The sequence below is a fragment of the Solea senegalensis genome, linkage group LG11 (assembly GCF_019176455.1).
Source record: "Solea senegalensis isolate Sse05_10M linkage group LG11, IFAPA_SoseM_1, whole genome shotgun sequence".
Lineage (NCBI taxonomy): Eukaryota > Metazoa > Chordata > Actinopteri > Pleuronectiformes > Soleidae > Solea > Solea senegalensis.
Genome location: NC_058031.1, coordinates 9,271,051 through 9,284,577, shown reverse-complemented (window position 1 = coordinate 9,284,577; position 13,527 = coordinate 9,271,051). Strand labels below are relative to the sequence as shown.

General features: G+C 41.7%; 1 protein-coding gene across 1 annotated transcript; it reads left to right on the top strand.

The window, feature by feature from the left end:
• The first annotated feature begins 6,293 nt into the window (after positions 1–6,293).
• Positions 6,294–12,156, top strand: sox18 (SRY-box transcription factor 18). The gene is made up of 2 exons (XM_044039248.1): positions 6,294–7,139; positions 9,077–12,156. The coding sequence occupies exons 1-2, from the start codon at positions 6,734–6,736 to the stop codon at positions 10,462–10,464; spliced, it is 1,794 nt and encodes a 597-aa protein (XP_043895183.1). The 5' UTR covers positions 6,294–6,733; the 3' UTR covers positions 10,465–12,156.
• The last annotated feature ends 1,371 nt before the right edge of the window (positions 12,157–13,527 follow it).

Here is a 13,527-nt window from a genome sequence, read left to right as displayed (position 1 = left end):
GTCGTAACTTGTACAAGCCAAGTTGATTCCATCTTCCCAGCCATGACTACATCTACAGTTTTTTGCGTTTCTCAGCACAAAAAAATTGCACACACACAGCTATTAACTTGACGCCGCCGACAGTCCACCTCCATGTCTGTTTATAATCTGACATCACGTTAAATCATGCAAGTTACTGTGAGATCCCCAAATCCCTGGAATCTCCTCCCTGAAATCGTTTGATTAAGCGCCAAGTGTGTGGTCCTGTGTCTTCACTGCATCGTCTGTGCTTTCTCAGGATTAAAACATTGAAAATTGTTTACCAAGTTCCTTGTGTCTGTGGTCTCCCATGTTTTTAAAATCAAGTCATATTTGCAAATCCTCTAGTGTGGAGCAGGTTTTAGTTCTGAAAGTCTGATCTGTATCTCCAGCCTGATGGTCAGTGACCATATTGGCCGTGTTACTTTTGTTGTGGTTCTTCTGTTGTAAATAGGCATTAATGATTCCTGTTCCAGTTTTTTTATGATTTTGTTTGCTGTTTTTTTAGGAAACAATGGCTTTGCTGACATTTAGAGTCATGGACTGGGGATACTGCAGGGCAAGTGTCAGTGTGCTATGAATGAAATGATAAGACGGTGACAAAAGCAAACATAATGAATGAACGAGTGAATAATCTGTGACAGGTTACTACATTTACTCAATTTAGCAATCAATTCTTATAGTTTCAACACAGTCAAAAGTATCTGTCACAACCTCACAAAGTTTGAGCTCCAAATGTTTCAATGCTGTTACTGTGGGTCTCCAAAAGTGGAAAATAAGATGTTAATTGTCAGCCTTAACAACAGTTTGGAAAAACAAACCAATCTTTGCACATAGACCGACATTTATGAAATTATTCAGAGTTTTAGAAAACACCAACCCAACCCAGCAAGTAAAGGTTTGTATAAACCTCCAGTTCAAGGGAAATTCAGGGGGAAAATACGGGTAATTTTCTCAATCACACCCATGTATTTTTAGATCATAAAACATCACACATAAATGACCATGGAGGCATCTCAAGCAAAATTCCAAAAAAACCCAAACAAACTCATTATCTCATTGAGCAGCATCTTTTGAATTGTACAGTGGCTTTAGAAGGAGTTTCATGGGATTGTGAAACACGCCTTGGTGCCTGAAGACTTGACGACAAAATATTTAACAAGTTTTATTTGCGTAGTGTCAGCAACATTCAACCAATCAGACTCTTAAAAATAAACTTAATGTTGTCTAACATAGCTTTGTGCACCCAACTGTTATGTTATTTACAGAAGGCCACACATGCGTCTTTATGGAGACATGTGAGTAGTAACTAGGCTGGTGGCATTGGCTCTTTGGATGGCAGTTGAAGTGTCATTCTGCTGGTTCACCGCTTTGGTCATAAACCTCAACAACTAGCGGCTGGATTTCCATTACATTTTGTGCAGACAGGTGTGGCTGCAGGATGATGAATCCAACCAATTTGATGATCCCTTAAAGTTTTCTCTAACGCAAAGCTGTTTAGGCGATTCCTTTATCTTTTCATGCAGCACCATCAAGTCAAAGGTTTGATATAAGTAGGATTTTCTGCTTAATGGTAGCATGCTAAACTTAAAAACAGGATTTAGATGACCAGATTCATTTTCAAATTTCTGTTTATACCAACCTGTAACACATGCATCAGTTTTACATGCAAGTTAAGGTATAAGTTATAGGTTTTCTTTCAGTTGCTAACAAGTATTGGTCATTGCTGAAGAAGCTGCTTGCAGCCTGCATTATCAACATGCATCTTAGCGAAACGGTTCATCTCACCTCCAAAACTCTTTCTCACCAACAAAACACATCGCGCATGTCTCAAGGTAATTCATACAGTACACAAACCTGGCAACAAGTCCCACTCAGGAAGTGAACACAGTCTCTCTTAGCACACTCCTGAATTCTGAATTACCATGTCAACAATGAAAGTATTCCACGTTTTGTTTTGATTGGGTTTTTAACAGTTTTGAACAAAGTGTATTAGTATTTGAATAGTGTGCACCAAAAGTATTGCTTTGCAGGTGGTGGACTCTGACTGAGAAAAGAGTTCATGGATTTTGTTGTTGCATTTTGTATGAAGGCAATGAAAAGTGATTCACACTTTTCTCTTTAGCTGACTTTGCAGAATGTTTTTGTCTGTATTATGTTAGCTTAGAAAATTAAAATTATCATGAAAATACACGTATGTTAAAGTGCTGCTCACAATGTCTAACTTTCAAAGTGCGTACAAAACACGTGTGTTACACGTTTCTTGTGTCTGCTCTGTGGAGTTTGTGCGTTATGCAAGTGTGTGTTTGTGTGTGTGTGTGTCAGTGGGTGACAGAGCTGGGGGATTCCCGCAGTGACCTGTGTTAACGGGGTGTATGTGTGTGTGCCCTATCCATCATCACACACACTTCCCTCCTTGAGCGCATTCGAAAATAGAACAGTGTGTGAACATGACCTCTCCCACACACACACACCAGTAAACACACCCATTACGATGCCATTGTGTCTTGGTTTCTTGTCTAGAATGTTGGTGTGCATTTGTTTGCGTGTGTGTGTGTGTGTGTGTGTGTGTGTGTGTACTATCAGATGCTGTAAGGAAAAATGTCCCTCCATGTGCCATGTCGTTGTCCCTCCTTTCTCTCTTTTCTTTCTCGCCACAAAGTCTGGAGTTGCTGCCAAATTTCCTCTGTGGCAAAGGTGTGGTGTCTCTTGCAAACACACATGCGCGCACACGCAAACACACACTCTGTGGTATCCTGATATAAAAACATCAGACAAGGTGAATGTAAGAAAGCTGGGATGTCTTTCCTTTTGCTGACAGGTCAATACCAATATTGAAATAGCAACCTCCGTGTCTTTTTCATGTTTGACAGTGGTTTCCATGAAATTTCACACAGATTCTTGGCCCACAGAGGATATGCTGTGACCTTTAGACTTTAAAGTACAGGTTTAAACTGTCACTTCTACTACAATGGTTCAACACAATAAAATCTTTGCTTACGTGCTAAATTTGCGTGCTACTGTGCTTGACCGAGAGTACTGTCAGCAGCCAAACGAGTGAAGCTCAATTAAGTTTATAGCTGAGCTATAAACAGGGCACAAACTTACTTTTAGTGCATCCTTATCACCTAAAAAAATACGTTTACACATGACTGAACTGCATTCTCAATTATGTTTTCCAAGGAGCTACTTTTGTAAAGCAAAATACTAAAAACAAATGTAATCTGGGTTAACTAAAACGATTATTTAAAAAAAAAAAAAAATGTAATAGGGATTTACAAAATGTAATAGGGATGCACCAATACCACTTTCTTTTCTCATTTTTGCCGGTAATGAGTTCTGAGTACTTAATAATACCATAACGGCAAAAAAAAATTGAAAACAAATTTAATTTGAAGTGGTATCTGGTGCAGTGGTATCGGAGTAGTTTTACGAATACAAATCCGATTACATGATTGCAGCATCAAACTCGATACCCGATACTGGTATCAGTATCAGTGCATCCCTAAAATGTAATAGGCAGTGTAGTTGTGTCATTTTTGGGGAAACGGGGCTGTTTTTTCAACACCTTAACCAATTGTAGTTAAGCCTGTGGTATACTTCCGTGCACCAACCACGCTTGCCACAGTGCAAGTACAAGTCTGGACCCAGGGAATAGGACACATTCCCACCAAAGAAGAAGAGAACGATGCTACAGCTCCCTCGGACACGTCGAGGTTCGAGCCGCTCACAAGGCCCGTCGGGCAGGGGAGTCGGGGTGTTAACAGGTTCGAGGGTCGAGTCTTGGATAACTATCCTTGGCGACTACTTCTTCTGTTGAAATGATTTTTGTGCTTGGTGAGCGGGGCTTGATTACTACACCTACCAGTGGGGTGGAAGTTCAGTTTGCGCATGTGCTGTCCACACGCACCCAATGCGTTCTTTGCACGCACTTCCAAAATCTGGGCTGCACATGCACCCTGAGTGTTGATGACACACTTTGAAGTATACCAGGGCCTTTAGGGTTAGGGCCAGGATAGGCCTGAGTTTAAGGTTAGGACGGTAGCTGCAGAGCATTTAAAGCCCCTTTTCCACCTATGGTCCCAGCTCGCCTCAGCACGGTTTAGTTTGGTTTTCCACTACAAAATAGTACCTACTCAACGTGGGTGGAGTCATCACCAGACGGCTGCATGAAACTGCTGTGACTTGGTTTTACAGGCGACGCACACAAACGAGTGACTAGTGACTTGTAAAGCAGTTGTTTTCAGTGTGACTGAATCACTAGAATCAATTAATTACTACTATTTGTTCAATACTTCCTCCTTGACTGGAGCACAGACTCTGTCTGACACAGTCACGGGATTGAAATACAGCAGCAGGGTTTGTGATGTGGCTCACGATCTTGCGATATCAGCAGTGCTTTCGCTAAATACACCAGACTCCTCTGCTAAATATTGAGATTTTAGACATTTCCCTGGTAATTGAGATTCATTTTTAGGGTTAAGCCTTTTTAACTGATCTACAGTTTGGCACTGTTTGCCTTTATTCTTGTAGAAACGCAAAATAACAGTACTGTGCCGAGGCAAGTCGAGATATATGTGCTGCCCGGTGTGTCTTTTTCAGACAAGGAGGGGATACCTTTTGCATCTGTCAGGCCACACTGAGGGACAGTGACAGAGCGGTGCTATATGATTCTCTGGGAATGACAACGGGCTGTTTTTTTTAATGGCGTGGACATGGGACTGTGGAGCTCTGGCTGGAGTATGAGTGCTGGCCTGGAGCAGGGGGCTGTGGGTGTCTGGGGAGGTCTCACAATTGCATGAGCAAATGTAAGTGCCATACACAGCCAGGCAGGGCCACCTGAAGCGCGGGGAAAGCCAGAGAGCACCGTTGAGCACTGGGGAGGGAAGGAACACAAACGTTATTGCAAGGGAATGCAAAAGTTCACTCTTAAAACTTTCCCAGCCTGACCCTAAAGGGGCTCCATATGTGAGTGTGCATGCAGGGGGTAATTATTTTGTGATGGAGGAAAGGGGGAGGGCAACATGTCCTTGGCAGATGGACTAAGACCAAGCCAATATAATATTTATAATATTGAAAGCAACAGTCTCTTCTTTCATGTTCACTTGACAATTTGAGCTCAGTATCTGTGTCATTTGCTGAGACAGAGAACGTAGTTTGCATTGCAACAGCAAAAACGCTTCATCTAATGAGCTGCCAAAATCCTAGCAACTCATAATTGTTTGTATTGCATCCTCTGCCATCAATTTTCCTCCAGCTCAAGAAGGCAACACTGTCATGTTTTGGATTTCCCTTCCCTGACCAGAACATGAATGCCCCACGTCTCAATCCATTGTACAATGAGAATGTGTTTATGTAAAACACAAAACCTGCGATGTGACTTTGCCTCAGTTCATCTCGTGCAGTTTAACTTAGTATAAAAACCAAATAAAATTACAATAGGTCTAAATAAAACTTCTAGAATCAATTTTGTCACCAATGTTTAATTCTCAGTGACTGCTACCAGAGAAATGCAGTAAAACTGAACCAAGGAACTCTCACTCTCGACTGATTTATCAGTTAATCTTTTCAAACAAAACTTCTAAATATCTTTTATAAGCAACTGGTTACGTTTTATAATTTTTTTCTTTCGGGTTACAGAATGGCCAGCCCTGTTTACACCTCCCTCCCCCAACGCCCATCAACCCACCCCCTATGACTTGTTGTTAAGTTCACCCACTAACTGCGCTGGTTGGAACTGTGGTTAGCTGTTGTACCACAGTTCTGCCCTCAAATACACAAACACACACACACAAACACACTCGTATTGAAACACTCACTATGTCCATGTGTATTAATATTTTGTCTCTCTTTTGTGTGCAAACATATTTATAAATGTGTTGACTATTTCATGAAGTCTGTGTGTGTCTGCGTGTGTCTGCATGTGTGTGTGTGTGTGTGTGTGTGTGTGTATGTGTGTGTGCTGAGCTTCACTCTCAGTTGGGCAGAAACAATGGAACCTCTCTGATTACATCTCCCTGTATAGGCGGACAGGGTGCGCGTGGGTGTGCGTGTGTGTGTGTGTTGTGGGGGGGCAGACGAGGAAAGAGGGAGTCACAGAGGAGGAAAGAGGGAGAGGCAACATTTACCCCATCTTCTTTGCCCTGTCTCCCACGCACACTCATTCCTTCCCCTCGCACCCACCTGGCATCTCATTGGTTAAATCCCCAACTACATATTTATCTGATTGGTCAGGGCGGGGTATATATACACAGTGTGGGTCGGTTATGTCTGGCCACAAATTTCAAAAGTTTCAGACAGAGCAGACAGACAGAGAGACAGTGAGTCGGACAGCCTGAGTGACGGACGGGAATTGAGCTTTGGACAAACCGCTGCACCGCACACTCCAAACAGAACTGTTGTCTTTTGAGAAAAAAAGAAAAAAAACTAAGAGAAAGAGGCAGAGTCACTGCGGATCATTTTCAGGGGGAATATCCTGCACCACAACTTGTTTGTTTTCTCTTTCTTTCTCTCATTCTCCCTCCTCTCAGATCTCGATGCTTTGCTTTGGAATTTCTGCTCCATATCCATCAAATTCCACTTTTGCTGTGTGTCTTTGTCATCTGAAAAACTTTGAGGCACAAATTCTTTCCAGAACTTTGCAACCCAACAAACCGAGACAGACGTTTGCAGAATTACACTTGGACTAAAAGTTGAACCAATTCCCACTTCTGGGATGAATTTAACTGAGGCCAGGTTGTTTAGAGAGACTCTTCTGCACCCAGCCCAGGTGTCTCTCAGGGGCCCCTGGACATCCAGAACCCCAAGTCCAACTTCTGATCCTGAGATGGGTTTTGAACAGAACCTCTCTGGGGACTGCAGTTCTCCTGATGGCCTTGGACACGGGAGCATGAGGAGAACGGAACCAAGGATTTCTATCACGCCCAGTTCAGGTGGACAGAGCCCAGACCTGAACCAAGCAGGAGGTGTGTCGGTTGGCTCGGCAGATGGGAAGGCCGTGGGGGGTGAGCAGAGGATTCGCAGACCCATGAATGCTTTTATGGTGTGGGCCAAAGATGAGAGGAAGAGACTGGCCCTGCAAAACCCTGACCTGCACAATGCTGTGCTCAGCAAGATGCTCGGTAAGAGTTAGTCTCATCCGGACAACTAGCCTTTTGAATTGTTTCTGTGCATCAAGACTTTTTCAACAAATGCCAAATGAAATCCTGTCAGGGTTTGCTACTTTTTAACCTACAGGCAATTCATTTTTATGAATACATTGTGAAATCTACCACATGAAGGCCAAGGCTTTCAAAAGCACGGCTTAGATCCTCAAAACTCTTATTTAGTTCATTTCACGTTTGCGTTTTTTGACTGGATATTTGAGAGGTTTTGATTTGATCAGCATTTCCTGAGTGGAACAATCTCCACCCAATGTTGAGCCTTTTATAGCCCATAATATCTTAAAAAGCATAATGTTAGGAATTCCTTCAAACTATCTTCAAGATCCCCTGAAATACACATTTTTATTGCCTGAAAACATCTATTGTACTTCATTTTGACAATTGAAATCAATACCTTGAGTTTTTTTGAAAGTATGTATTCATTCACAGGTGACGTACATTATTATACAATATTATGCTTTATTACCGTGAAGTTACAGACGGAGTATATGCTGATCACAACCTCTCTTGATTGCCAGGTTTGATGTGTTATGCATGTACCTATGTAACTACCATATATGATGAATTATGATGTAGAACAGCTGCCCACTTTCACTTTATACATTGTAGATTCAAAACTTAAATGTACTGCCTAAATCTTCTGCACGTCAGACTGGCCCTTTGAAAGGTTATTGAAGATTTTCTCAGTGAAAGCGCAGTAGTGAATTATCTCAAAACCATCGGTGGAGTATAAATCACTTCTCCACTGTCCGTCAATGTGCTCATTATGTTTCCAAACTCCACAGTTCTCTCAAAATGTGGACTACACTCTAACCGAGATGAACCCGAGCCAACCATAGCTGCTGTTCTCCTTGAGTGAGGGAACTTTAGTCGATTTATGACCGCCTTTAAACTAAGCAGGGGGGCGTTTTATGTAAAAGATTCTGAACAGAAGCCAACATGGGGTCAGCGCTCCAAGGTAACGGTGAATTACTGATATTCTTCTTCATATGCAGTTAATATTTTTTTTCCCCCCATCTGTTTTCCACATCTGCTTCCCAATAAATAGTCAAATTATAATAATTTGAATAAGTTAATCACATTGAGATGTTTTCCTAAAACACATTTTTTGTTGATGTTAGAAATCATTTTACGAGGTGACACAGCTTTTACAAGCTGTTAATAGAGAGGGTGTCACACTAACAGTGAGAATTAACAGTGTCACAGCAACTCATCTGCAGCTTCAGATTTTCAACACCACCTTTAATAAGCACCATAATGTTTCTGAAAAAAGTCTCAAGGCTGCTGGCATGACAGGAATACGCATGTAACCACTTCATGTAAATGCCGTGACATTTCGTATAACCACAAAATTAAACAATGTGGGATGCCTCATAGATTGAATGATCAACATTGTTTTTTCAGACTGAACAGACAGACATGTAGAGAAACGTTAACTTATGGTTTCTGTTTTAGACATAAAACATTGTTCTTCATATAACCGTCACAGCTAAATCAGCAGTTCTTGTTTTAGCTTTGATTGTGAATGCAATAACAATTCATCAAATAATCAATTAGTTGACTGACGGGCAATTTTGGTTTTTAGGTACTGGTATTTTAAGCAAAAATATCTGGTTCCTGTTCTATAAATGTGAACTTTTTAAAGTTGTTATAGTTCAAGTGAACTGAATACCTCATGGTTTTATTCAGTTGTTATAGGTTGGAAAAATATGTCAGTGAATTTTTAACTCCTTCATGGCATGCGGTAGACATGAAGTAGTGTTACTTCATTAATCAAGGAAATAGTAATTAAATGAATCATGCCTAACGCAGACAATATTGACGAGGCCAGTGTACCTAAACAACATAACACTGTTTATAATTCAATTTAATTTAGTCTTCTTAACACCTTCCAGGTCAGTCATGGAAGGCCCTGAGTGCCCCAGACAAGCGACCATTTGTGGAGGAAGCGGAGCGACTCCGAGTGCAGCACCTCCAGGATCACCCAAACTACAAGTACAGACCTCGCCGAAAAAAGACCACCAAAAAACTCAAGCGGGTTGAACCGGGGATTCTGCTTCACAGCCTAGCCCAGGGTGGTGCAGCAGGCCTTGGATTGGGACCAGGCATCAACCCCTTGGGTGTGGACGGTGGAGGTTCTGCATATGGACATCCGGGCACTCACCCTCAACATCACCACCACCACCCTAACCACCTGCTGCCCTCTCTGGGGCACTTCAGAGACCTCCAGGCTCTGGGACACCCAGAGTTGGAAAGCTATGGTCTGCCCACCCCAGAGATGTCCCCACTGGATGTTCTGGAAGATGGAACTGGGGAATCAGTGTTTTTCCCCCAACATATACAAGAGGAAGGAGGGATGGGAGGTTGGAGTGGGTACCACCACCATCACCACCACCACCACCTTCACCCTCATAACCAACACTACAGCCCTCACTACAACAACCACAATCACCACAACTCCATACACAGTGCAGCAACACACAGTCAGGGTCCAGGAATGAGTGCCGGTGCCAGTTTAAGCACAAATATGAATTTCACTTTGAGTCCAGGTAGAAACTCCAGAATTGACTCGAGGATGAACTCCGCCGAGTCAAACATGACCTCGAGCATGAGCTCTGTCACTTCGGCTTTGGGAAATTCGGTCAACTCCAGGTTGAATCCCACTCATGCCTCCGGTCACCATATTGCCTTAAGAAGTGATGTTAAGTGCCAACCAACTCTTACCACCTCCCCCTCCTCTGCTTCCTTCACCCAGGCCTCTATCAACCTCTCTGAGTCAATAAAATGCCATCAAGCGCCCCTAAGCACGGCGCATGGTGGCTACTTCAGTCAGATGTATGTGAATGGCAACCCAAATGCTTCCCATTTCGCCCCATCTCCCCTCGGTCAGCTTTCCCCTCCTCCTGAATCCTCTCCCTCTTCCTGCTCTTCTTCTGTCCCCTCATCAACCTTTCTTACCCCTGTTCACTTAGACCCTTCAAACTCTGAGTCTGCTAGCCATTTGGGGTCTTCCTCTGCTGAGCTTTGGTCTGGGGTAGACAGACATGAATTCGACCAGTATGTGAATATCGGTAGGAATCGGGAGGAGGCCTTTGGACTTGGTGTTGGGTCAAAGATGCTGGGTGGTTGTAGCATGAGTAGCAGTATCGGCAGTGCCATGAACAGGGATGTCAGTAGCATTCTGAGTGGTGCAAGTGGGTGTGATGAAGGGAGCAGTCCTCTTATATCTGCTCTTTCTGATGCCAGTAGTGCTGTCTATTACAGTGCCTGTATCACTGGATAAAATGGTTGATTTATCTCAGACAGTATGTACCTCTGTGAATACAATTTGGTTCATCTGAATCACTGCTGTGCATGATAGGGAGAAAACATACACCTTTGCTGGAGTTTTGACTTGGCCCAATCATTGTCATGCAGTTCCCTCATGGATTTCCACTGTGATTTGAAAAGTTCCATTTGTTGTACATGCGCTAACAATTATTGTAAATAAAGTGTTATTATTAGTTTATTCTTTTACAAATGCTTGCTGTTGCTCGGGCAGCATTGAGCTAAAATGTGTTAACTGGAAAAAAAAACATTACTGGTATAGATGAAGCTCACACCATGTGCACAACAATCACACACAATATCTTTTGTCGGATTTTCTTTGGGGCCACGTTTTGAATATCAGCCACTGGCAATTTTGCATGGAGAATCTTTCACAGCAGGTTTTTGGATTTTCCTGAGCAACTGCAAAATTAGCTACCACTGGTTTCTTGGCCAATACAGATGGCTTTATGTTGTGATGTGAAAAATTGGGTCTATGAGTGGGGGCATTGGATTAGATTACAGGTGTGACAGTACATTTGCAGGAAGATTACACAAACCAAGTGCATACTATGGTCATCAGGAAAACCTGTGATGACTCTGAAGAATATCTCACGTTATTTTGTGACACCTCATCTCAGGAGTGGCCAAATATTCATCTCCAATGAACTGAATGAATTTATCTGAAAAATCATGAAGCACAATGAAGGACAAACTTGGTAGATGGACAGAAAGAAACAAAGACTTGATGGGAGAGACTTGATCCAGCCTCCACATACAGTATAATGGTGTTGGGAAACCCTTGGCCTCAGAATCAGAGCAGACCACTGATGTCTCCCACAAACTATCAGGGTGCTTTACCAGTTTTTTTTTTCTGTCTGTGATAAATACTGTTCCCTCTCTATCTCAGTCCATTACAGGGGCCTCATGTCAAACTCCATGCCAAATTCTGTAAGTTTTAAGTTGCCTCGTTTCTGGGCAAACATGATATTTTGAAGTCCATTCTTTTTGACCAGTGAAGCCTCTCTGCCCTAATAAACATATCACCCGTTTCAACAAAGCTAAAACAACCCTTCAATTTAATTTCAGCAAATTACAGATAATTAAAGACGCCGTCATTAACGACATCGGCTGCTCGCAGATATTGGCAGGAAGCCACTCGAAGTACAAATGGTTCCACATTAAATGATCCAAGTGCAGGATATTATGATTTTTTTGGAGACTTTGATTTGATGTAGCGATACACAGTAGATGCTATCCCTCCTGGACAGTATATGAGGGAAAAACTGAGACTATGAAATGTTCTTTTGCACTGGGTTTTATGTCTTAGCTGTATAGAAGGAACACTACTTATTACAAATTAAAAAAAAAAGGTTCATCAATTTAAAATGATTTGTACAGAAAATATTCTGTGTTGTTGTTGTTGTTGTTGTTGTTCTTTTCTTGTCGTTGTTGTTGTGTAATAGATTATTATTTATCTGGAAGGACTTAATGTTGTGTTGCTAAAAGTGAAATGAGACTGTGGTCACGTTTGTAAGACGAGTACAAAAGTGGAGTCAGGAAGCACTTAGCCTAGCTTAGCATAAATGATAATTACAGAGGGAGTTATGTCCTGTAGTTACTGCTCCTGGTTGGCCAATAAATAATTACTTTAAACTATACCTCCACACCAAACCATACGCTGTTGGTTCTATTTCACTGTGTGTGTGGATAAAAACTGAGCTGCTAGATGTTCATTTGCAAACTTTAAAACAAATGTGTATGTCCCGCAGCTGTTATGCTAAGCTAAACGGTTTCCCTCCTGCCTCAAGCTCTGTATTTTTTTATGACCGAGACATTCATATTCTCACCTGTCTAAAGTTTTTACCCAAATGTCCAACTATTTCTTTCAAGGTGATTCAAAAGCAGTGAGTTTCCACTGATCTCATTTCTGTGTGTGTGTGTGTGTGTGTGTGTGTGTGTGTGTGTGTGTATAAGCTTCCTTTGCAGAATTGTAATGAATCTCAAGCAAAAAAAAAACCCCTCCAACACCAGTATTATTTACCTTAATTGCTGGAAATTAAAATCAGAATTTGTGGTTTGCGCTGAGAAAATGAAAAAGCAACAGTTGTAGCCACTATAATGGTCTCTCTCTCTCTCTTTCTCTCTTTCTCTCTCTCTGTTTATGTAGCCTCTACCCTGTCGTAGTTTTGTATACAGCCAGAGCGAAAACATCTCCCCTCAAAGACTTACGCTCCATCTGTTCTGCATTAGTCCGACAGACAATCCTTTTTTTGTACATGAAACAGTAGAACAAAATCGAGTATCCTGTACAGTGAAGCCAGTTCTATTTACCACACCGTTCCTTGTGGCTGCCATTGGTCGAGAAGAGAGGAACATAAGATTTTTCAAAACATTTCCTCTGGAGGACGGAGCCACAGGGTAACAACAGTTCAAGCTTAAAGCGTTTCAAAAAAATATATTTCTACATCTGCATTTGACATTCTTTTCTGTTGACACCAAACAGTCTTGTTTCCATTTTAATTGACTGTGACACACAAAGAACATCAGACACAGGCGTCTTTGGAGCCGTGCAATAACTCTGGGCTTTTGGTAATAATTATCCTTAGGGGGGAAAAAATGGAACATCCAAGATTTTGGAATTAAAACAAAGGACATTTTTTTTCTGCTGTCATATAATGACAAATTAAATCCAGGATTTTCCCAGAAGTGTCTTTGTGATTCTTCTAAATCTGTCTGACAGGGATCATTTTTATATTTTCCTAAGTGTGAAGAATTGTTTTGTTTTTGTTTATATTTGAAAGCTGTGGGATGGCTGTAAATTGATCTGTTATGTTGTTGTGTTATAATTCACAAAATAAACACTTCTAAGGTTGCATTTGGGTATGTGATTCTCTTAGGGCACATGGCATATTGTGTTCATTCAATTGTAGACGTTTACATCTCACCCCTGAGTGGCAAACACAAAAATCACCCCGTAAACGTTGACGTTTTTGTCCTTGTGATTTCATTTTGTTTGTTAATTCATTTGGCATTGCTC